This window comes from Theropithecus gelada, chromosome 2 (genome assembly GCF_003255815.1).
Source record: "Theropithecus gelada isolate Dixy chromosome 2, Tgel_1.0, whole genome shotgun sequence".
Lineage (NCBI taxonomy): Eukaryota > Metazoa > Chordata > Mammalia > Primates > Cercopithecidae > Theropithecus > Theropithecus gelada.
The window spans coordinates 41,020,340-41,044,723 of record NC_037669.1 but is presented as its reverse complement, the minus strand read 5'-3'; the positions used below and the strand labels follow the sequence as shown (position 1 = coordinate 41,044,723).

Genomic DNA, 24,384 nt, shown 5'->3' with positions numbered 1-24,384 from the left:
TAGAAGTACCATATGACCCAGCCATCCCATTACTGGGTATATACCCAAAAGATTATAAATCATGCTGCTATAAAAGACACATGCACACGTATGTTTATTGCGGCACTATTCACAATAGCAAAGACTTGGAATCAACCCAAATGTCCATCAGTGACAGACTGGATTAAGAAAATGTGGCACATATACACCATGGAATACTATGCAGCCATAAAAAAGGATGAGTTTGTGTCCTTTGTAGGGACATGAATGCAGCTGGAAACCATCATTCTCAGCAAACTATCGCAAGAACAGAAAACCAAACACCGCATGTTCTCACTCATAGGTGGGAACTGAACAATGAGATCACTTGGACTCGGGAAGGGGAACATCACACACCGGGGCCTATCACGGGGAGGGGGGAGGGGGGAAGGGATTGCATTGGGAGTTATACCTGATGTAAATGACGAGTTGATGGGTGCTGAGGAGTTGAGGGTGCAGCACACCAACATGGCACAAGTATACATATGTAACAAACCTGCATGTTATGCACATGTACCCTAGAACTTAAAGTATAATAATAATAATAATAATAATAATAATAATAATAATAAATACATCAATATTCCTATCTTGAAGAGGATACAATTATTAATCCTAGAGGCCATCTCAGTTGGAGTGTCAGTAAGTAAATTGGTGACTGGGGATAAATGATTCCCATATACATAGCTGTTTATCCCTGGAAATGTAAAGCAAGTCTGCAATTGGCTGGTCTGACAAAACTAAGAAGAAAACACATCCCTTACATGTGCTACCTATGCAGTCCAGTAAGAGACCCTATGGCTGCAGCTCATATGGTAGAGCTCTTCCTAAGGTTCCTGTTTCTATGACAGTCATCCTGACTTTTAACTGTATAGTTTCTGCTGTATAATAGGTGGAGCAGGGATATAGCTATATAATTCTACTTCCTAACTGTGGCCCATTTTGCTGTGGCAATAAATTTTAGTATTCTTAACTTCACTGCCCCTCTGTTTTTTAATCTCCTTGTGTGCTGAGCTCCAGAGGTAATAAAGTAGTAATCACAAAAAATAGAAGCAATGTACTAATGTACACAAGTAGGTGGGATGAGAGTAATTATGATCAATAATATGATTATTTCACATTACAATTATGAAGAATTAATTTACACATAGTTGTATTATTGACTAGCAAAAAACTAAGAACACTTGAAAAATTTTAACAATATGAAATAATGATGACAACAATAATAGTAACATATCTATTAAGAAACCCACTATGTGTCTTCATCAAACTGAAGACATTACAGGCTGTATCCATTATTTCATTTAATTCTCATGAATATCATAGTGAGATAGGTATTATTGATAAGGAAACTAAACTTTAAAAGAATTAAACTTTTCAAGGTCACACAACTGTCTTACTTCATAGCCAATGATTTTAATTATTTTACACTGCCTTAACTTGAGTTTTTTATTTCTAAAAATATGTTCTCTTCACTTTTTGTCTCTTCCTCCCTTTGCTTGGCAACATCTGTCAATCCTTAAAGTCCCATCTCAGGCATCTCCTTGCCAAAGAATTTTCCTGATTTCTCTCTTCATGGTTCTCTTTCCTACTCCCCTCAAGGCTGGGTTAGGTGTTCTTTTTCTGTGCTCTCATAGCATATCTCTACAAAAGTAACTTCTATGTTGTATAGAAACCACGAGTTTATGTACTTGCCTCTACTGCCAGAACATAACAAATTCAAAAGCAAGCAGTAATCTTATTTCGGAACATCAAACAAATTGTATAGTACACGGTATATAGTAATAACAACTAAATTATACTATATATAGTACTATGTATTATATAGCATATCATATAATATACTATGTAGTATACTCTGTAGTATAGAATATACTATATTGTATAATTTATACTATATATAATATAAATACATATTATATTATTATAACATATTATTATAACATATTATAACATATTATATAACATAATATTATAACATTATATATTATAACATAATATATAACATATTATATTATATATAGTATAAATATATAGTATATTATTATGTATAAATATATTAAATATTTTAAATTTATATTTATAGTTATATAAATAATTTAAATTATATAACTATATTAAATAAAAATATATATTATACTATATATTATATAGTAATAACTACTAAACTATAGTAATAACTATTAAATGTTGTTTTAACTGAATTAAACTGAATACTGTTGAGAATCCAACAGAAATACATATTTTAAAAGACTTCTGAGCAATAAAATAGATGTCATAAAGTCCATGCATATATACTTTGTCATGGAAGAACCTCTCAGGCTTTTATATGAATCTATTTACTCTCATTTTACAAGTTTGGTTTTCAAGTTTCTAAGTCTAAAGAAAACCAAAAGTTTGGATATAGTAGATAACACAATAAAAATTATAAGAAATCCTCGTGGCCCAAAACTGAAGGAAAAAGAAAAGATTTTTAAAAATATATAAAAGTGAAGGAGAATCTGGGCTAGCGAGATGGCCAAATAGGAACAACTCCGGTCTGCAGCTCCCAGTGAGATCAACGCAGAAGGTGAGTAATTTCTGCATTTCCAATGGAGGTACCTAGCTTATCTAACTGGGAATGATTAGACAGTGAGTGCAGACCATTGAGGGTGAGCAGAAACAGGGTGGGGCATCACCTCACCTGGGAAGCGCAAGGGGTCGAGGAACTCCCCCCACAGCCAAGGGAAGCTGTGAGGGACTGTGCTGTGAGGACAGTGCATTCTGGCCTGGATACTACGCTTTTCCCATGGTCTTCACAACCCGAAGACAAGGAGATTCCCTCTGGTGCCAACGTCATCAGGGCTCTGGGTTTAAAGCACAAAACTGGGCAGCCATTTGGGCAGACACCAAGCTAGCTGAAGGAGTTTCTTTTCATACCTCGCTGGTACCTGGAATGCCAGCAAGACAGAACCATTCAATCCCTGGGAAAGGGGGCTGAAGCCAGGGAGCCAAGTGGTCTAACTCAGAGGATCCCAATCCCACAGAGCATAGCAAGCTAAGATCCACCGGCTTGAAATTCTTGCTGCCAGCACAGCAGTCTGAGGTCGATCTGGGAAGTGCCAGCTTGGTGGGGGGATGGGTGTCACCATTACTGAGGCTTGAGTAGGCCTTATTGCCCTGACAGCATAAACAAAGCCGCCAGGAAGTTCGACCCGGACAGAGCCCACTGCAGCTCCACAAAGAAGCTGTAGTCAGAGGGCCTCTCTAGCTGCCTCCTTTCTGGGCAGGGCATCTCTGAAAGAAAGGCAGCAACCCCAGTCAGGGTCTTATAGCTAAAACTCCCATCTCCCTGGGACAGACACCTGGGGGAGGGGTGGCTGTGGGCACAGCTTCAGCCGACTTAAATGTTCCTGCCTTCTGGCTCTGAAGAGAGCAGTAGATCTCCCAGGACAGTGCTTGAACTCTGCTAAGGGACAGACCGCTTCTTCAAGTGGGCCCTTGACACCCGTGCCTCCTGACTGGAAGACACCTCCCAACAGGGGTCAACAGACACCTCTTACAGGAAAGCTCTGGCTGGCATCTGGCGGGTGCCCCTCTAGGATGAAGCTTCCAGAGGAAGGAGCAGGCAGCATTATTCTTTGCTATTCTGCAGCCTCCCGTGGTGATACCCAGGCAAACAGGGTCTGGAGTGAACCTCCAGTAAACTCCTGCAGACCTGGAGAAAAGGGCCTTGACTGTTAGAAGGAAAACTGACAAACAGAAAGGAATAGCATCAACATCAACAAAAAGGACGTCCACACAAAAACCCCATCCGAAGGTCATCAAGACCAAAGGTAGATAAATCCATGAAGATGAGAAAAAAAAGTGTAAAAAGGCTGAAAATTCCAAAAACCAGAAAGCCTTTCCTCCTCCTCCTCACCAACAAGGGAACAAAACTGGATGGAAAATGAGTTTGACAAATGGACAGCAGTAGGTTTCAGAAGGTGGGTAATAACAAACTCCTCTGAGCTAAAGGAACATGTTCTAACCCAATGCAAGGAAGCTAAGAACCTTGAAAAAAGGTTAGAGGAACTGCTAACTAGAATAACCAGTTTAGAGAAGATAAATGACCTGATGGAGCTGAAAAACACAGCACGTGAAGCATACACAAGTCTCAATAGCCGAATTGATCAGCGAAAGAAAGGATATCAGAGATTGAAGATCAACTCAATGAAATAAAGCATGAAGACAAGATTAGAGAAAAGGGAATGAAAAGGAACAAACAAAGCCTCCAAGAAATATGGGACTATGCGAAAAGATCAAACCTATATTTGATTGGTGTACCTGAAAGTGACGGGGGGAATGGAACAGAGTTGGAAAACACTCTTCAGGATATTATGCAGGAGAACTTCCCCAACCTAGAAAGACAAGCAAAACATTCAAATTCGGAAAATAAACAGAATATCACAAAGATACTCCTCGAGAAGAGCAACTCCAAGACACAAATCGTCAGATTCACCAAGGTTGAAATGAAGGAAAAAATGTTAAGGGCAGCCAGAGAGAAAGGTCAGGTTACCCACAAAGAGAAGCCCATCAGACTAACAGCAGAGCTCTCTGCAGAAACCCTACAAGCCAGAAGAAAGTTGGGGCCAATATTCAACACTATTAAAGAAAATACTTTTCAAGCCAGAATTTCATATCCAGCCAAACTAAGCTTCATAAGCGAAGGAGAAATAAAATCCTTTACAGACAAGCAAATGCAGAGAGATTTTGCCACCACAAGGCCTGCCTTACAAGAGCTTCTGATGAAAGTACTAAACATAGAAACAAAAAACTGGCACTAGCCACTGCAAAAACATACCATATTGTAAAGACCATAGACACTATGAAGAAACTGCATCAACTAATGGGCAAAATAACCAGCTAGCATCATAACGACAGTATCAAATTTACACATAACAATATTAACCTTAAATGTAAACAGGCTAAATGCCCCAATTACAAGACACAGACTGGCAAATTGGATAAAGAGTCAAGACCCATCGGTGTGCTGTATTAAGGAGACCCATCTCATGTGCAAAGACACACATAGTCTCACAATAAAGGGATGGAGAAATGTACCAAGCAAATGGAAAGCAAAAAAGAAAAAAAAGTAGGGTTTGCAATCCTAATCTCTGATAAAACAGACTTTAAACAAACAAAGATCAAAAAAGGCAAACAAGGGCATTACATAATGGTAAAGGGATCAAAAAAGAAAAAAAAAGCAGGGTTTGCAACCCTAATCTCTGGTAAAACAGACTTTAAACAAACAAAGATCAAAAAAGGCAAACAAGGGCATTACATAATGGTAAAGCAATCAATGTCAGAAGAGGTAACTATCCTAAATATATATCCTACTAATACAGGAGCACCCAGATCCATTAAGCAAGTTCTTAGAGACCTACAAAGAAACTTAGACTTCCACACAATAATAGTGGGACACTTTAACTCCCCACAGTCAATATTAGACAGGTCAATAAGACAGAAAATTAACAAGGCTATTCAGGACTTGAACTCAACTCTGGACCAAGTGGACCTAATAGACAACTATAGAACTCTGCACCACAAATCAACAGAATATACATTCTTCTCAGCACCACAATGCACTTATTCTAAAATTGACGACATAATTGGAAGTAAAACATTCCCCAGGAAATGCAAAAGAACAAAAATAATAACAAACAATCCACTTTCAGACCACAGTGCAATCAAATTGGAACTCAGGATGGAGAAACTCACTCAAAACTGCACAACTACTTGGAAACCGAACAACCTTCTCCTGAATGACAAGTAGGTAAATAATGAAATTAAGGCAGAAATAAATAATTTCTTTGAAACCAATGAGAACAAAGACACAATGTACCAAAATCTCTGGGACACAGTTAAAGCAGTGTTTAGAGAGAAATTTATAGCACTAAATGCCCACAGGAGAAAGCAAGAAAGATCTAAAATTAACACCCTAACATCACAATTAAAAGAACTAGAGAAGCAAGAGCAAACATATTCAAAAGCTAGCAGAAGACAAGAAATAACAAAGATCACAGTGGAAGTGAAGGAGGTAGAGACATGAAAAACCCTTCAAATATCAACGAATTCGGGTGCTGGGTTTTTGAAAAAATTAACAAAATACATGGACAACTAGCCAGCCTAATAAATAAGAAAAGTGAGATGAATCAAATAGACACAGTAAAAAATGATAAAGGGGACATCATCACTGATCCCACAGAAATACAAACTACCATCAAAGAATACTATAAGCACCTCTACGCAAATAAACTAGAAAACCTCGAAGAAATGGACAAATTCCTAGACACATATACCCTCCCAAGACTAAACCAGGAAAAAGTCGAATCCCTGAACAGACAAATAAGTTCTAAAATTGAGGCAGTAATTAATAGCCTACCAACCCAAAAAAGCCCAGGACCAGATGGATTTACAGCCGAATTCTACAACAGGTACAAAGAGGAGTTGGCACCATTCCTTCTGAAACTATTCCCAACAATAGAAAAAGAGGGACTCCTCCATAATGCATTTTATGAGGCCAGCATATTCCTGATACCAAAACCTGGCAGAGACACAACAAAAAAAGAAAATTTCAGGCCAATATCCCTGATGAACATTGATGCGAAAATCCTCAATAAAATACTGGCAAACCGAATACAGGAGCACATCAAAAAGCTTATCCACCACGATCAAGTAGGATTCATACCTGGGATGCAAGATTGCTTCAACATATGCAAATCAATAAATGTAATCCATCACATAAATAGAACCAAAGACAAAAACCACATGATTATCTCAATAGATGTAGAAAAGCCCTTTAATAAAATTCAACATCCCTTCATGCTAAAAACTCTCAATAAACTAGGTATTGATGAAACATATTTCAAAATAATAAGAGCTATTTATGACAAACCCACAGCCAATATCATACTCAATGGGCAAAAGCTGGAAGCATTCCCTTTGAAATCTGGCACAAGATAAGGATGCAGTCTCTTACCACTCCTATTCAACATAGTATTGGAAGTTCTGGCCAGGGCAATCAGGCAAGAGAAAGAAGTGTATTCAAATAGGAAGGGAAGAAGTCAAATTGTCTTTGTTTGCAGATGGCATGATTGTGTATTTAGAAAACCCCATCGTCTCAGCCCCAAATCTCCTTAAGCTGATAAGCAACTTCAGCAAAGTCTCAGGATACAAAATTAATTTGCAAAAATCACAAGCATTCCTATATACCAATAACAGACAAACAGAGAGTCAAATCATGAGTGAACTCACATTCACAGTTACTACAAAGAGAATAAAATGCCTAGGAATACAACTTACAGGAGAAGTGAAGGACCTCTTCAAGGAGAACTACAAACCACTGCTCAAGGAAATAAGAGAGGACACAAACAAATGGAAAAGCATTCCATGCTCATGGATAGGAAGAATCAATATCATGAAAATGGCCACACTGCCCAAAGTACTTTATAGATTGAATGCTATCCCCCTCAAGCTACCATTGACTTTCTTCACAGAATTAGAAAAAACTACTTTAAATTTAATATGGAAGCAAAAAAGAGCCTGTATAGCCAAGACAATCCTAAGCAAAAAGAACAAAGTTGGAGGCATCATGCTACCTGACTTCAAACTATACTACAAGGCTATAGTAATGAAAACAGCATGGTTCTGGTGCCAAAACAGATATACAGACCAATGGAACAGAACTGAGGCCTCAGAAATAACTCCACCCATCTACAACCATCTGATCTTTGACAAACCTGACAAAAACAAGAAATGGGGAAAGGCTTCCCTATTTAATAAATGGTGCTGGAAAAACTGGCTAGCTATATGCAGAAAACTGAAAGTAGACCCCTTCCTTACACCTTATACAAAAATTAATGCAAGATGGATTAAAAACTTAAACTTAAGACCTAAAACCATAAAACCTAGAAGAAAACCTAGGCAATACCATTCAGGACATAGGCATAGGCAAAGACTTCATGACTAAAACACTAAAAGCAATGGCAACAAAAGGCAAAATTGACAAATGGGATTTAATTAAAGTAAAGATCTTCTGTACAGCAAAAGAAACTATCATCGTCTCTACTAAAAATACAAAAAAGTAGCCAGGCGTGGGGGCAGGCGCCTGTAGTCCCAGCTGCTTGGGAGGCTGAGGCAGGAGAATGGCATGAACCTGGGAGGTGGAGCTTGCAGTGAGCCGAGATCACGCCACTGCACTCCATCCTGGGCAACAGAATAAGACTCTGTCTCAAAAAAAAAAAAAAAAAAAAAAAAAAAGAAGCTATCATCAGAGTGAACAGGCAACATACAGAATGGGAGAATATTTTTGCAATCTATCCATCTGACAAAGGGCTAATATCCACAATCTACCAGGAACTTAAACAAATTTACAAGAAAACAACAAAAACCCTCATCTAAAAGTGGGCGAAGTATATGAACAGACACTTCTCAAAAGAAGACATTTATGTGGCCAACAAACATGAAAAAATGCTCATCATCACTGGTCATTAGAGAAATTCAAATCAAAACCACAATGAGATACCATCTCATGCAAGCTAGAACTGCGATCATTAACAAGTTGGGAAACAGGCCAGCGTGTTGGCTCACTCCTGCAATCCCAGCAGTTTGGGAGGCTGAGAATGGGTGGATCACAAGGTCAAGAGATGGAAACCATCCTGGCCAACATGGTGTAACCCTGTCTCTACTAAAGCAGATGCAAAAATTAGCTGGGCATGGTGGCACACGCCTGTAGTCCCAGTTACTCGGGACGCTGGGGCAGGAGAATTGCTTGAACCCAGGAAGCAGAGGTTGCAGTGAGCTGAGATCATGCCACTGCACTCTAGCCTGGTGACAGAGCAAGACTCCATCTCAAAAAACCCAAGAAACTCAGGAAACAAGAGATGCTGGAGAAGATGTAGAAAAAATACGAACGCTTTTACAGTGTTAGTGGGAGTGTAAATTCGTTCAATCATTGTGGAAGACATTGTGGCAGTTCCTCAAGGATCTAGAACCAGAAATACCATTTGACCCAGCAATCCCATTACTGGGTATATATCCAAAAGATTATAAATCATTCTACTATAAAGACACATGCACATGTATGTTTATTGCAGCACTATTCACAGTTGCAAAGACTTGGAAACAATCCAAATGTCCATCAATGATAGACTGGATAACGAAAATGTAGCACATATATACCATGGAATACTATGCAGACATTAAAAAAGATAAGTTCATGTCCTTCGCAGGAACATGGATGAAGCTGGAAACCATCATTCTCAGCAAAGTAACACAGGAACAGAAAACCAAACACTGCATATTCTCACTCATAATTGGGAGTCGAACAACAAGAACACATGGACATAGGGAGGGGAACATCACACCAGGGCCTGTTGGGGGTTGGGGGGCTAGGGGAGGGATAGCATTAGGAGAAATGCCTAATGTAGATGATGGGTTGATGGGTGCAGCAAACCACCATGGCATGTGTATAACTATGTAACAAACCTGCACGTTCTGCACATGTATTCCAAAACTTAAAGTATAATAAACTATATATAAATATACATATATTTATATATATATGTGAAAAAAAACCCCACAAAATAATACTACAAGCTGCTAGGAATAGTTAATATAGTGTCCTGCACCTTAATAATCCTTGAAGTGCAATACCATATAACAAATATTGTAAATAATTTTGAACCTGAAGACTCAAGCAAAGCTTAAACTATAAGTAATATTTTAAGAGGCAAAATATGTGTCATATATTTCATATTTCCATTAATAATGATTAAATTTGAAACATTCTAATACTTATAATAGTATAAAACAGTGGTCATTTTTATCAGTTAATGCATAGTAGGCTAAAGAGATATTTATATATAGATAAAACAACTGGTTTAAAATGACCATAATTTTGTACTATTAAAATTTTAGAAGAGCAGTTATAAACAAACATTCAGTATACCTATGATACCAAGAAAACATTATAAAATGAGCATATTATTAATATAAAGTAGGATTATTTAATTTGAATTAAAATAAATTTAATGTTTAGGCAAGATTTATTATGGTAATTCTGAATGAGCATATTGCCACTAATTATTATTGCCAGGTAAAAGGAACTTGTTGATATATAGGACATGGCTACTTTTTTTTTTTTTTTTTGAGACAGAGTCTCGCTCTGTTGCCTAGGCTGAAGTGTAGCGGCACCATCTCGGCTCACTGCAACTTCCATCTCTTGGGTTCAAGGGATTCTTGTGCCTCAGCCTCTCAAGTAGCTGGGATTACAGGCACGTGCCACCATGCCCAGCTAATTTTTTTGTGTGTTTTCAGTAGAGACAGGTTTTTGCCATGCTCCCCTAGCTGGTCTCGATTTCCTAACCTCAGGTGATCCACCCACCTTAGCCTCCCAAAGTGCTGGGATTACAGGCGTGAGGCAGGGCACTCAGCCGGATATGGCTACTTTAAACACAAAATAATATTATACTAATTTTTTTTTTAATTTTTCAACATCTTAAAATTTAGTACTTTTATTACATTAATGTACATAACTTTATCTTTCCAACAAACTGTAATCTTCTGACTTCAGAATGTAAGATCTTAAAGTACAGAGACTTGGTTATGTATTTAAGTCTTTCACATGCAATATCAATGGACACATTGCTTCTGCTTAATAAATCCTGCTACTTGTAGTATGCATGGTCAGAAGTCCTTTACTGTTAAAATTATTGTGTATAATACTTATCTAAATGCTCATTAAGAATCCTGAAATAATTAACACTTGTAATTTGCAATATTCATAATAATCATTATCAGAGATATGTCTATGAGACAATAAAAAATCAGTTATGTTAATATGGAGGATTCAGTTGTATTTACAATTATGTAAAACTTTAAACAATATATTAACATTAAAGATCATTTGCCTTTTTTGTCTCTGCTTCATATTCCTCTTTCCCTAAAGTAAAAATGCATACCTGTTTTTGCAGGTCTTGTATTCTACTTTAAGAATTGGTTTACAAGATTCAGATTTTCTTCCTTCTCTTTGACTTTTTCCTAAAGAAAAAAAAGATTTAATTAAATCTAATTTAAATTCTATTCATCTGTAAGAATTAAAAAATTTGACTAAAGGAATTTAAAGATAAAGGAATAATAATGTAATTATGTGTTTGTCATAACAGGATAAACTTATGTCTATGAATCCTAATATTTTTGTTGAATTTGTAAACAATCTTTAGAGTTGCAATACTTGTCTGCTATATAATTCATCAAATTACCTGTAAAATTATATAACTTTTATCGCTTTACATTCTTCACACATAAATCTAATTTCATGTGGAGTTATTTTAATTATTTAAGTTTGAAGACAAAGTAAGTTTAGAATTGAAGATCACACATACATACTTACCTACATAATGAAATTTATTACTATTGCTATGGTTTGAATGTGTCCCCCAAAATTCATGTGTTGGAAACTTAATCCCCAGTGCAATAGTATTGAGAATGAGATTTTTAAGAGGTGATTAGGATATGGGGGCTTTGCCCTCATGTTTGAATTAATACAGTTATTGTGAGAATGGGTTGGTTATCATGGGAGTGGGTTTCTAATGAAAGGATTAGCTCAGGCCCCTTCCCTCTGTTGCACATCTCTCAACATGTGATACCTTCCACCGTGTTACAACACAGTAAGAAGTCCCTCATCAGATATTGCCCCTCAATCTTGGACTTTCCAGCCTCCAAAATCGTAAGCCAAATAAACCTCTATTGTTTATAAATTGTGTAGCGTGTGGTATTCTGTTACAGCACCACAAAACAGACTAGGACAACAATAACAATCCACACTAGGATCAATATTTTATCTATAATACATGCAAACTCCTTTCATACAGAGAAATACTTGCTATTTAAAGCATATAATGAACTATCAAAATTATTCTATTTCTATCAAATACATTTTTTAAAAAACTTCCATTAGACAATGAACACAAATACTACATTTCATGATTTTTAAAAATCATTTTAATGACGTATTCATTTTGCATAAAACAAAAATGATAATTTCTTATAGGAGATGGGTTATTCTGTTTAGACTCCATAAGATTTTGAATAAAGGATCAAAAAGAGGAGGAAATAGAAGTGAAGCTACTTCTGCACATAACATGCTTATCTTTCTAGTTATGCTTTCAGTTTACTTCTATGTCTCATTTTGGTTAAATTGGCATGTGTTCTGAAATGCAATGTTTGTTTCTTTTTCATTTTCAGTAAGTACCCTTATTTATTCTTGTATTACCACAGTTGTTTATAGTCATGTATCTATTACATAGACGTTTACATGCATATAGCTTTAAATTTTCAGATTAGCTTCACAATGACATAAGCAAATCCAAATAGGATATCAAGATAGTTTTATTCAACGTGTTTAAAGGGCAAGGAATTAAACAACAAATCAATATCTGCTGCTTGGCATGCTTTCTGAAATTGCCTTTTCTTTATTTTACCCTATATTTACTAAACAAGAAACAAATAATATAAAATTGACCATAATCATTCACACTGTACTAAAATATACATATCTGTGCCATATGTGAAATAGAATTACTGACATTATATGTATATCATGATGCCTTACAAAGAGAAAACTTTTGCTCAGGAACTTGTCTGAACAATAGTTTTTTTTTTTTTTTTTTTGAGATGGAGTCTCACTCTGTCACCCAGGCTGGAGTGCAGTGGTGTGATCTTGGCTCCCTGCAACCTCCACCTCCTGGGTTCAAGCGATTATCCTGCTTCAGCCTCCTGAGTAGCTGGAACTACAGGCATGTGCCACTACACCTGGCTAATTTTTTGTATTTTTAGTAGAGACAGGGTTTCACTGTGTTAGCCAGGATCTCCTGACCTAGTGATCCACCCGTTCTCAGCCTCCCAAAGTGCTGGGATTACAGGCGTGAGCCACCAAGCCCGGCCCTGAACAATAGTCTTAAGATTGAGAACTAGATGGTTGGAGATTACTGGCTTTGGTAATGATGTGGGAATAGAGAGAAATAAAAAAAGTGACACAGCCAGGGGAGAGTTCCACTCCCCTTAGTTTATATGTCTTTTCCATCCAGCACTTCACTAAATTGTCAAATCATTAATTGAACAAAACAGTATATTTGCAGTTGTTTGTACATATTAAAGCATTTTTAATCAATATACATCAGAGTCATCAATTGATTTCAGTGGGAAAGAATAATTACATAATTTTCTCATTAACATTTTCCTTCAATTTCCAACTCTAACAATTTATTCTTTTTGTGCTTCAATTATATTTATTGACTGTCAGTAATTGAAACATGATTACTTGTCATGTTGTATATAACAACATTATCAACAATTACATTCCTTACTATTCCTGACATTCAGAGTAGTGTACCAAGTGTTAGGGTATTAAAAAACTAAATTCCAGAGGCTTAAAATTCACTATATTAAAAAATAAGTTAAAATGACATTATGAAGTACTATAATGAAATGAGTGATAAGCATGAAGTGCTGTAGAGGTTGAGATTAAAACTGGTTTTACTGACAGGCCAATTTGACTAGATTAAAAGATTCATGAAGGGGAATAGGGGAAATAATGTTAATGAGGTACAAAATAGCTAATCAATGGCAATCTCTAAACTTATTTTCAATATAGAAAATGGAGAGTTATAAGAAGCTTTCAAGTTAGGGAGTGATGAGTGTAAAGCAATGTTTCAAAAATATTTATGTGATTTCATTTAATAGAGCAATTTTGAGGGTATAAGAGACTGATGCTGGAAGAAGAAGATTATTGAAACAGCACAGAAAAAAAAAACAGAAAGAAAGAATGAAGGGAGTATGAACAATCTCAAAGAAATGTTGAATACCATTAATCACAAGAATATACATAATGGAAATAACAGAAGAAAAGGAAAGAAAGGAATACAAATATTTCTTAAAATAATGGTTGAAAACTTTCCTAAATTTGATGAAAAACATTATCTATGCTTTAAGATGTTCAATAAACTTCAAGCAGGATAAAGAAATCTCTACTCAGACACATCCCAGTAAACATGCTTAAAAGAAAAAAAGACACCTTGAAAACTGTGTACAAAGGACCCCTATTAAGATTAACAGCTAACTTTCAGAAACAATGGAGGCTGAAAGGCAATGGAATGTGAAATGACATATTCAAAACAGTAGAAGAAAAAAAAATCTGCTAATCAAGAGTCTTATGTTGAGCAAAACTGTCTTTCAAAAATAAAGATGAAATAAAGACATTTCCAGATAAACAAAAACTGAGAGAATTTGTTGATAACAGAGCTATCTTACAAAAAATACTAAGGAAAGTCCTTCAGGGTGAAAGAAAGTGACCCCAGCAAGTAATTCAAATCTACACAAAGAACAGAGTACCAGTAAAGGTAACTAGGTAGACAATTACAATGGCATAATTGCATATTTATTCTCCAAGCACCTTTTAGCTGATTCAAAAATCAATTATATAAGACAATATGTATGTAATTGTATTGTGAGATCTGTATATATATTTGCCAGTAACAACACAAAGGAGGTGGGTGAGAGCAAAGCAATACTGGAACAAGGAAAAGATACCACAGTTGGTGATTTGAATCTACAGCAACAAATGAGGAAAACCAAAAATGATAAGCAAAAACATCAATGTAACAGATTCTATGAATATATACAGGATATACATTTTTGTCAACATCCTTAAAAGACATACAATTATATAAGATTTCATTATAATTTAATTTAAACAATATATGATTGGGTTTGCAGAACATAGAGATACAACATGTATAATGAAAAATTGGACAGAAAAAAAAAAAAGGAGAAGAAGAGTCAAGCACAATGGCTAATGTTTGTAATCCCAGCAATTTGGGAGGCCAAGGTGGGTGGATCACCTGAGGCCAGGAGACCAGTCTGGCCAACATGGTGAAACCCTGTCTCTACTAAAAACACAAAAATTAGCCAGGTACAGTAGCAAGTGCCTGTAATCCCACCTACTTGGGAGGCTGAGGCATGAAAATCCCTTGAAACCAGGAGGGGGCCAATATTCAACATTCTTAAAGAATTTTCAAATGAGAATTTCATATCCAGCCAAACTAAGTTTAGTAAGCAGAGAAATAAAATGCTTTCCAGACAAGCAAATGTTGAGGGATATTGTCACCACCCAGCCTGCCTTACAAGAGCTCCTGAAGGAAGCACTAAATATGGGGGGAAAAAAATCAAAATAAACAATATCAGTCACTGCAAAAACATACCAACATATAAAAACCAATGACACTATGAAGAAACTGCATCAACTAATGTGCAAAATAACCAGCTAGCATCATAATGATAGGATCAAATTCACACATAACCATATTGGTAATGGGCTAAAGTCCCCAATTAAAGACAAGACTGGCAAATTGGATAAAGAATCAAGACCCATGAGTGTGCTGCATTCAGGAGACCCATCTCACATGTAGACACACTAGGCTCAAAATAAAGGGATGGAGGAATATTTACCAAGCAAATGGAAAGCAAAAAAACAGTAGGGGTTGCAATCCTAGTCTCTGATAAAACAGACTTTAAACCAACAAAGATCAAAAAAGAGAAAGAAGGGCATTACATAATGGTAAAGGGATCAATGCAACAAGAAGAGCTAATTATGCTAAACATATATGCACCCAACAGGAGTAGCCACACACTGGGATATGAGTCAATATCCCACCCAGATTCATAAGACAAGTTCTTAGAGACCTACAAAGAGACTTGGACTCCCATACAGTAATAGTGGGAGAATTTAACATCCCACTATCAATATTAGACAGATCAACAAGACAGAAAATTAACAAGGATATTCAGGACTTGAACTCGGGCCTGGACCAAGAGGACCTAATAGACAACTGCAGAACTCTCCACCACAAATCAACAGAATATACATTCTTCTCAGTGCCACGTAACACTTATTCTAAAATCGACCACATAATCGGAAGCAAAACACTCCTCAGCAAATGCAAATGAATGGAAATCGTAGCAAACAGTATCTCAGACCACAGTGCAATCAAATCAGAACTCAGGATTAAGAAATTCACTCAAAAGTGCACAACTAATGGAAACTGAATAACCTGCTCCTGAATGGCTACTGGGTAAATAATAAAATTAAGGCAGAAATAAAAAAGTTCTTTGAAACCAATGAGAACAAAGAGAGATATAACAAACCCAGATTCTCTGGGACACAGCTAAAGCAGTGTTAAGAGCAGAATTTATAGCACTAAATACCCACATCAGAAAGTGAGAAAGATAAAAAATCAACACACTAACATCACAATGAAAAAAACTAGAGAAGAAAGAGCAAACAAATTCAAAAGCTAGCAGAAGACAAGAAATAACTAAGATCAGAGTGGAACTGAAGAAGACAGAGACATGAAAAACCCTTCAAAAAATCAGTGAATCCAGGAGCTGGTTTTATGAAAAGATTAACAAAATAGATTGCTGGCTAGACTAATGAAGAAGAAAAGAGAGAAGAATCAAATAGACACAATAAGAAATGATAAAGGGGATATCACCACTGATTCCACAGAAATACAAACTACCATCAGAGAATAATATAAGCACCTCTACACAAGTAAACTAGAAAATCTAGAAGAAATGGATAAATTCCTGGACACGTACAACCTCCCAAGACTAAAACAGGAAGAAGCTGAATCCTGGAATGAACCAAGAACAAGCTCTGAAATTGAGGCAGTAATTAATAGCCTACCCACCAAAAAAAGTCCAAGAATGGATGGATCCACAGACAAATTCTACCAGAGGTACAAAGAGGAGCTGGAACCATTCCTTCTGAAACTATTTCAAATAATAGAAAAAGAGGGACTCCTCCCTAACTCATTTCCTGAGGCCGGCATCATCCTGATACCAAAACCTGGCAGAGACACAACAAAAAAAGAAAATTTCAGGCCAATATCCCTGATGAACTTTGATACAAAATCCTCAATAAAATACTGGCAGAGGAAATCCAGCAGCACATCAAAAAGCTTACCCACCATGATCAAGTCGGCTTCATCCCTGGGATGCAAAGCTGGCTCAACATACACAAGTCAATAAACATAATCCATCACATAAAAAGAACCAATGACAAAAACTACATGATTATCTCAATAGATGCAGAAAAGGTCTTTGACAAAATTCAACAGCCTTCATGCTAATAACTCTCAATAAACTAGGTATTGATAGAACATCTGTAAAAATAATAAAAGCTACTTATGACAAACGCACACCCAATATCATACTGAATGGGCAAAAGTTGGAAGCATTCCCTTTGAAAACTGGCACAAGACAGGGATGCCCTCTCTCACCACTCTTATTCAACATAATGTTGGAAGTTCTGGCTAGGGCAATCAGGCAAGAAAAAGAAATCAAGGGTATTCAGTTAGGAAAAGAAGAAGTCAAATTGTCCCTGTTTGCAGATGACATGATTGTACATTTAGAAAACCCCATTGTCTCAGCCCCAAATCTCCTTAAGCTGATAAGCAATTTCAGCAAAGTCTCAGGATACAACATTAATGTGCAAAAATCACAAGCATTCTTATACACCAGCAACAGACAAACAGAGAGCCAAATCATGAATGAACTTCCATTCACAATTGCTTCAAAGAGAATAAAATACCTAGGAATCCAACTTACAAGGGATGTAAAGGACCTCTTCAAGGAGAACTACAAACCACTGCTCAGTGAAATAAAAGAGGACACAAACAAATGGAAGAACATACCATGCTCATGGATAGGAAGAATCAATATCGTGAAAATGGCCATACTGCCCAAGGTAATTTAGAGATTCAATGCCATCCCCATCAAGCTACCAATGACTTTCTTCGCAGAATTGGAAAAAAACTGCTTTAAAGTTCATATGGAACCAAAAAAGAGCCTGCATTGCCAAGACAATCCTAAGTCAACAGAACAAAGCTGGAGGCATCACGCTACCTGACTTCAAACTATACTACAAGGCTACAGTAACCAAAACAGCATGGTACTGGTACCAAAACAGAGATATAGACCAATGGAACAGAACAGAGTCCTCAGAAATAATACCACACATCTACAGTCATCTGATCTTTTTTTTTTTTTTTTTTTTTTTTTTTTGAGATGGAGTCTCGCTGTGCTCCCAGGCTGGAGTGCAGTGGCGTGATCTCGGCTCACTGCAAGCTCCGCCTCCCGGGTTCGCGCCATTCTCCCACCTCAGTCATCTGATCTTTGACAAACCTGACAAAAACAAGAAATGGGGAAAGGATTCCCTATTTAATAAATGGTGCCATGATCCATGATCACACCACTGCACTCCTGCCTGCATGACAGAATGAGACCCATCTCAAAAAAAGAAAAAAAGAAAAGAAAAGAAAAAAACTTAAATCAACATCCTCACCATCCACATTAAAACACAGAAAAATAAAAAACAAACTAAAATGAAGGCAAACAGAAAAAAGGAAATAAAGATTATAGCAGAAATTAATGAAATATAAAAGAAAAAATATATAGAAAAACAAATGATCAAAAAATTGGTTCTTTGAACACAAATAAAAGGAAGATATCTGTTTTTATGGACTGGGAGAATTAATATTGCTGGGTGTGGTGGCTCATGCCTGTAATCCCAGCACTTTGGGAGGCTGAGGCGGGTGGATTACCTGAGGTAAAAAGTTGGAGACCAGCCTGACCAACATGGTGAAATCCCACCTCTACTAAAAATACAAAAAAAATTAGCCAGGCATAGTGGTGGGTGTCTGTAATCTCAGCTACGTGGGAGGCTGAGGCAGGAGAATTGCTTGAACCCAGCAGGTGGAGGTTGCGGTGAGCCAAGATCATGCCACTGCACTCCAGCCTGGGTGATAGAGCAAGACTGTCTTTAAAAAAAAAAAAAAAAGAATTGATATTGTTAAAAATCCCCATGCTATCCAAAGTGATCCATAGATTCAATGAAATCCCTATGAAAATACCAATGAAATACTTTACAGAAATAGAAAAAAAAAATCCTAAAATTCACGTGGAACCACAAAAGACCCCAAATAGCCAAAGCAATATTGAACAAGAATAACAATGCTGGAGGCATCCCACTTTCTGATTTCAAAATATATTACAAAGTTAAGTGGGATTGAATCAAACTAAAAAGCATCTGCAGAGCAAAGAAAACAAGCAATAGAGTGACAAAATAACCTACAGAATGGGAAAAAACATTTAAACCTTATGTCTGATAAGGGGTTAATATCTAAATTATATAAGAAATTCAAACAACTCAATAGCAATAAACCGAACAGCCCAATTAAAAAATGGGTAAAAGGGTTGAATAGACATATCTCAAAGATGGCATACAGAGGGTCAACAAATGTATGAAAAAGTATTTAACATTACTAATTATTAAGGAAATGCAAATCAAAACCACAAGAAATCATCTCACCTGTTTGAATGGCTATTATCAAAGACAAAAGATAACGAATGTTGGCAAGAATATGGAGAAAAGGGAACCCTTGTGCATTGCTGATGGGAATGTAAATTGGTACAGCCCTTACAGAAAATGGTATGAAGATTCCTCAAACATTAAAAATAGAACTCCCACAGATCCAGCAATCTCATTTCTGGGTATATATCCAAAGGAAATCAGTATCTTAAAGACATATCTATATTCCCGTGTTCACTGCAATATTATTCACATAGCCAAGATATGAACACAACCTAAAAGCTGTCCATCAAAAGATGAATAGATCAAGAAAATATGATACACACACACACACTAATACACTGAAATATTATTCAGCTTTTATAAAAAAGTAAATCTTGACATTTATGACAACTTGGATGCACCCAGAGGATATTATGCTAAGTGAAACAATTCAGACACAGAAAGACAAATATTGCATGATCTCATGTATGCAAAAGTGAAAATACACTTAGAGAAAGTAGAATGGTGGTTGTGAGGGTGAAGCAGGGAAGGTGAAAAGGAAGAAAATGACAATTATGTGAAGTGATGGATGTTAATTTATATAAAATATTGAGTTGCATACCTTAAATATAATCAGTTTTCGTCTCTTGTAACTCAATAAAGCTGAAAAAAAGGTTGGTTCTTTGAAAAGGTCAAAACGATTGACAAAACTTTAGCTAGGTTGACCAAGACAAGAAGAGAAACTAACATTATTATAATCAAGAGTAAAGGCCGGGCATAGTGACTCACACCTATAATCCCAGCACTTTGGGAAGCCGAGGCGGGCAGATCACAAGGTCAAGAGATCAAGACCATCCTAGCCAACATAATGAAACCCCATCTAATTTTTGTATAAAACAATACAAAATTTAGCTGGGCATGGTGGCGTGTGCCTGAAGTCCCAGCTACTCGGGAGGCTGAGGCTGAAGAATCGCTTGAACCTGGGAGGAGGAGGTTGCAGTGAGCCAAGATCTCACCATTGCACTCCAGCCTGGTGACAGAGCTAGACTCTGTCTAAAAAAACAAAACAAAACAAAAAAAAAGGTGAAAAGAGGGACCTATCTCAGAGAATTAAAAAGATTGTAATGGAGTATTATGAATAACAATATTCCAATAAATTAGATAACCTGTACAAAATGTATAAATTCCCAGAAAAACACAAACTATCAAAACTGACTTTAGAAGATATGAATAGACATAACAAGTAATGAAATGAATTTGTAATTGGAAAAACCTCTCACAAAGAGTAGCCCAGGACCAGAGGGCTTCACTGTTGAGTTCTACCGAACATTTGAGGAAGAATTAGTACCAATTTTTCACAAACTCTCCAAAAAACAGAAGAGTAGGAAACACTTCCCAACTCATTCTATGAGGCCACTTATAGCAGTCTGTTATGTCGTCTAAATGTTAAACACAAAGTTACTTTTTTTTTTCAAGACAGCTCACTGCAGCCTTGAACTCCTGGGCTCAAGCAATCCTCCTGCCTAGGCCTCAAAGAGCACTGAAAAACGAATAAATAAAATATGATAAAATGTAATCTTATTTACCAATAAAAAGGAATAAAGTACTCGTATGACATGAATGAACCTTGAAATAATTTTGTTAAGTGAAAAAAGCCAGTGACAAAATACCAAATATTGTATGGTTTTATTGCTTTGAAATGGCTATAATAGACAAATTCATACATACAAAGAATAAAGTAGTTATTGCCTAGAATCATGAGGTTTGGAGAGAAAGGGGAGTAACTGGTAATAGGTACATGGTTTCTTTTTAGAGTAACAAAAATATCGAAACATTGATTTGGTGATGATTACAAAATTCAGTGAATATACTCATACCCCAGATCACTGAATCGTATACTGTAAATGGGTAAATTGTAGGAAATGTCATTTTATTTCAATAAAACATTTACTAAAACAAGTATCTAAAATTTCTTTTTATTATTATTTTTTATTATACTTTAAGTTCTAGGGTACATGTGCACAATGTGCAGGTTTGTTACATAGGTATACATATGCCATGTTAGTGTGCCCCACCCATTAACTCGTCATTTACATTAGGTATATCTCCTAATGCTATCCCTTCCCCATCCCCCAACCCCATGACAGGCCCCCATGTGTGATGTTCCCCTTTCTGTGTCCAAGTGTTCTCATTGTTCAGTTCCCACCTATGAGTGAGAACATGCGGTGTTTGGTTTTTTGTCCTTGCGATAGTTTGCTCAGAAGGATGGTTTCCTGCTTCATCCATGTCCCTACAAAGGACATGAACTGATCCTTTTTAATGGCTGAATAGTATTCCATGGTGTATATGTGCCACATTTTCTTAATCCAGTCAATCATTGATGGACATTTGAGTTGGTTCCAAGTCTTTGCTATTGTGGATAGTGCTGCAATAAAAATACGTATGCATGTGTCTTTATAGCAGCATAATTTATAATCCTCTGGGTATATACCCAGTAATGGGATTGCTGGGTCAAATGGTAATTCTAGTTCTAGATCCTTGAGGAATCGCCACACTGTCTTCCACAATGGTTGAACTAGTTTACACTCCCACCAACAGTGTAAAAGTGTTTCTATTTCTCCACATCTTCTCCAGCACCTGTTGTTTCCTGACTTTTTAATGATCGCCATTCTAACTGGGGTGAGATGGTATCTCATTGTGGTTTTGATTTGCATTTCTCTGATGGCCAGTGATGATGAGCATTTTTTCATGTGTCTGTTGGCTGCATAAATGTCTTCTTTTGAGAAGTATCTGTTTATATCCTTCGCCCACTTTTTGATTTTTTTTTTCTTGTAAATTTGTTTGAGTTCTTTGTAGATTCTGGATATTAGGCCTTTGTCAGATGAGTAGATTGCAAAAATTTTCTCCCATTCTGTAGGTTGCCTGTTGACTCTGATGGTAGTTTCTTTTGCTGTGCAGAAGCTCTTTAGTTTAGTTAGATCCCATTTGTCAATTTTGGGTTTTGTTGCCATTGCTTCTGGTGTTTTAGACATGAAGTCCTTGCCCATGCCTATGTCCTGAATGGTATTACCTAGGTTTTCTTCTAGGGTTTTTATGGTTTTAGGTCTAACAGTTAAGTCTCTAATCTCCGAATTAATTTTCATATTAGGAGTAAGGAAAGGATCCAGTTTCAGCTTTCTACTTATGGCTAGCCAATTTTCCCAGCACCATTTTAAATAGGGAATCCTTTCCCCATTGCTTGTTTTTGTCAGGTTTGTCAAAGATCAGATGGTTGTAGATGTGTGGTGCTATTTCTGAGGTCTCTGTTCTGTTCCATGGTCTATTTCTCTGTTTTGGTAGCAGTACTGTACTGTTTTGTTTACTGTAGCCTTGTGGTATAGTCTGAAGTCAGGTAGCATGATGCCTCCAGCTTTGTTCTTTTTGCTTAGGAATATCTTGGCTATACAGGTTCTTTTTTGGTTCCATATGAACTTTAAAGTAGTTTATTCTAATTCTGTGAAGAAAGTCATTGGTAGCTTGATGGGGATGGCATTGAATCTATAAATTACCTTGGGCAGTGTGGCCATTTTCACGATATTGATTCTTCCTATCCATGAGCATGGAATGTTCTTCCATTTTTTTGTGTCCTCTTTTATTTCACTGAGCAGTGCTTTCTAGTTCTTCTTGAAGAGGTCTTTCACATCCCTTGTAAGTTATATTCCTAACTATTTTATTCTCTTTGTAGCAATTATGAATGGGAGTTCACTCATGATTTGGCTCTCTGCTTGTCTGTTATTGGTGTATAGTAATGCTTGTGATTTTTGCATATTGATTTTGTATCCTGAGACTTTGCTAAAGTTGCTTATCAGCTTAAGGAGATTTTAGGTGAAGATAATGGGGTTTTCTAAATATACAATCATGTCATCTCCAAACAGGGACAATTTGGCTTCCTCTTTTCCTAATTGAATACCCTTTATGTCTTTCTCTTGCCTGATTGCCCTGGCCAGAAATTTCAACACTATGTTGAATAGGAGTGGTGAGAGAGGGCATCCCTGTCTTGGGCCAATTTTCAAAGGAAATGCTTCTAGTTTTTGCCCATTCAGTATGATATTGGCTGTGGATTTGTCATAAATAGCTCTTTCTATTTTGAGATATGTTCCATCAATACCTAGCTTATCAAGAGTTTTTAGCATGAAGGGCTGTTGAATTGTGTGAAAGTCCTTTTCTGCATCTATTGAGATAATCATGTGGTTTTCGTCATTGGTTCTGATTATGTGATGGATTACATTTATTGATTTGTGTATGTTGAACCAGCCTTGCATCCCAGGGATGAAGCCCACTTGTTCATGGTGGGTAAGCTTTTTGATGTGCTGCTGGATTTGGTTTGCCAGTATTTTATTGAGGATTTTTGCATCAATGTTCGTCAGAGATATTGGTCTAAAATTCTCTTTTTTTGTTGTGTCTTTACCAGGGTTTGGTATCAGGATGATGCTGGGCTCATAAAATGAGTTAGGGAGGATTCTCTCTTTTTCTTTCTTTTCTTTTTTCTTTCTCTTTTTCTCTTTCTCTCTTTCTCTTTCTTTCTTTTCCTTTTTCTTTCTTTCTTTCCTCCCTCCTCCTTCCTTCCTTTTCTTTCTTTCTTTCTTCTCTTTCTTTTCTTTCTTTCTTTCTTTTGTTTCTTCCTTTCTTTCCATTTTTTTTTCTCTCTTTTTCTTGTTTGCTTGCTGTTGTAAAAGAGGCTGTGTTCTTGATTTGATTCTCAGCTTGGTTACTGTTGGTGTATACCAGTGCTACTTATTTGGGTACACTAATTTGTTTTGTCCTGAAACTTTACTGATTTATTTATCAAATCTAGGAGCTTTCTGGATTAGTCTTTAGGGTTTTCTAGGTATACAATCATATCATTGGTGTACAGCAACAGTTTGACTTCCTTTGTTCCAATTTGGATGCCTTTC

At 36.5% G+C, this 24,384-nt stretch overlaps 1 protein-coding gene across 1 annotated transcript in view; it reads right to left on the bottom strand.

The window, feature by feature from the left end:
- The window catches only part of STXBP5L (syntaxin binding protein 5 like), a 473,308-nt gene that overhangs the window by 189,599 nt on the left and 259,325 nt on the right, over nt 1-24,384 (bottom strand). Inside the window, exon 10 of the mRNA XM_025375463.1 lies at nt 11,001-11,079. Coding sequence (XP_025231248.1) covers nt 11,001-11,079 — 79 coding nt within the window. The remainder of the gene's footprint in view (nt 1-11,000; nt 11,080-24,384) is intronic.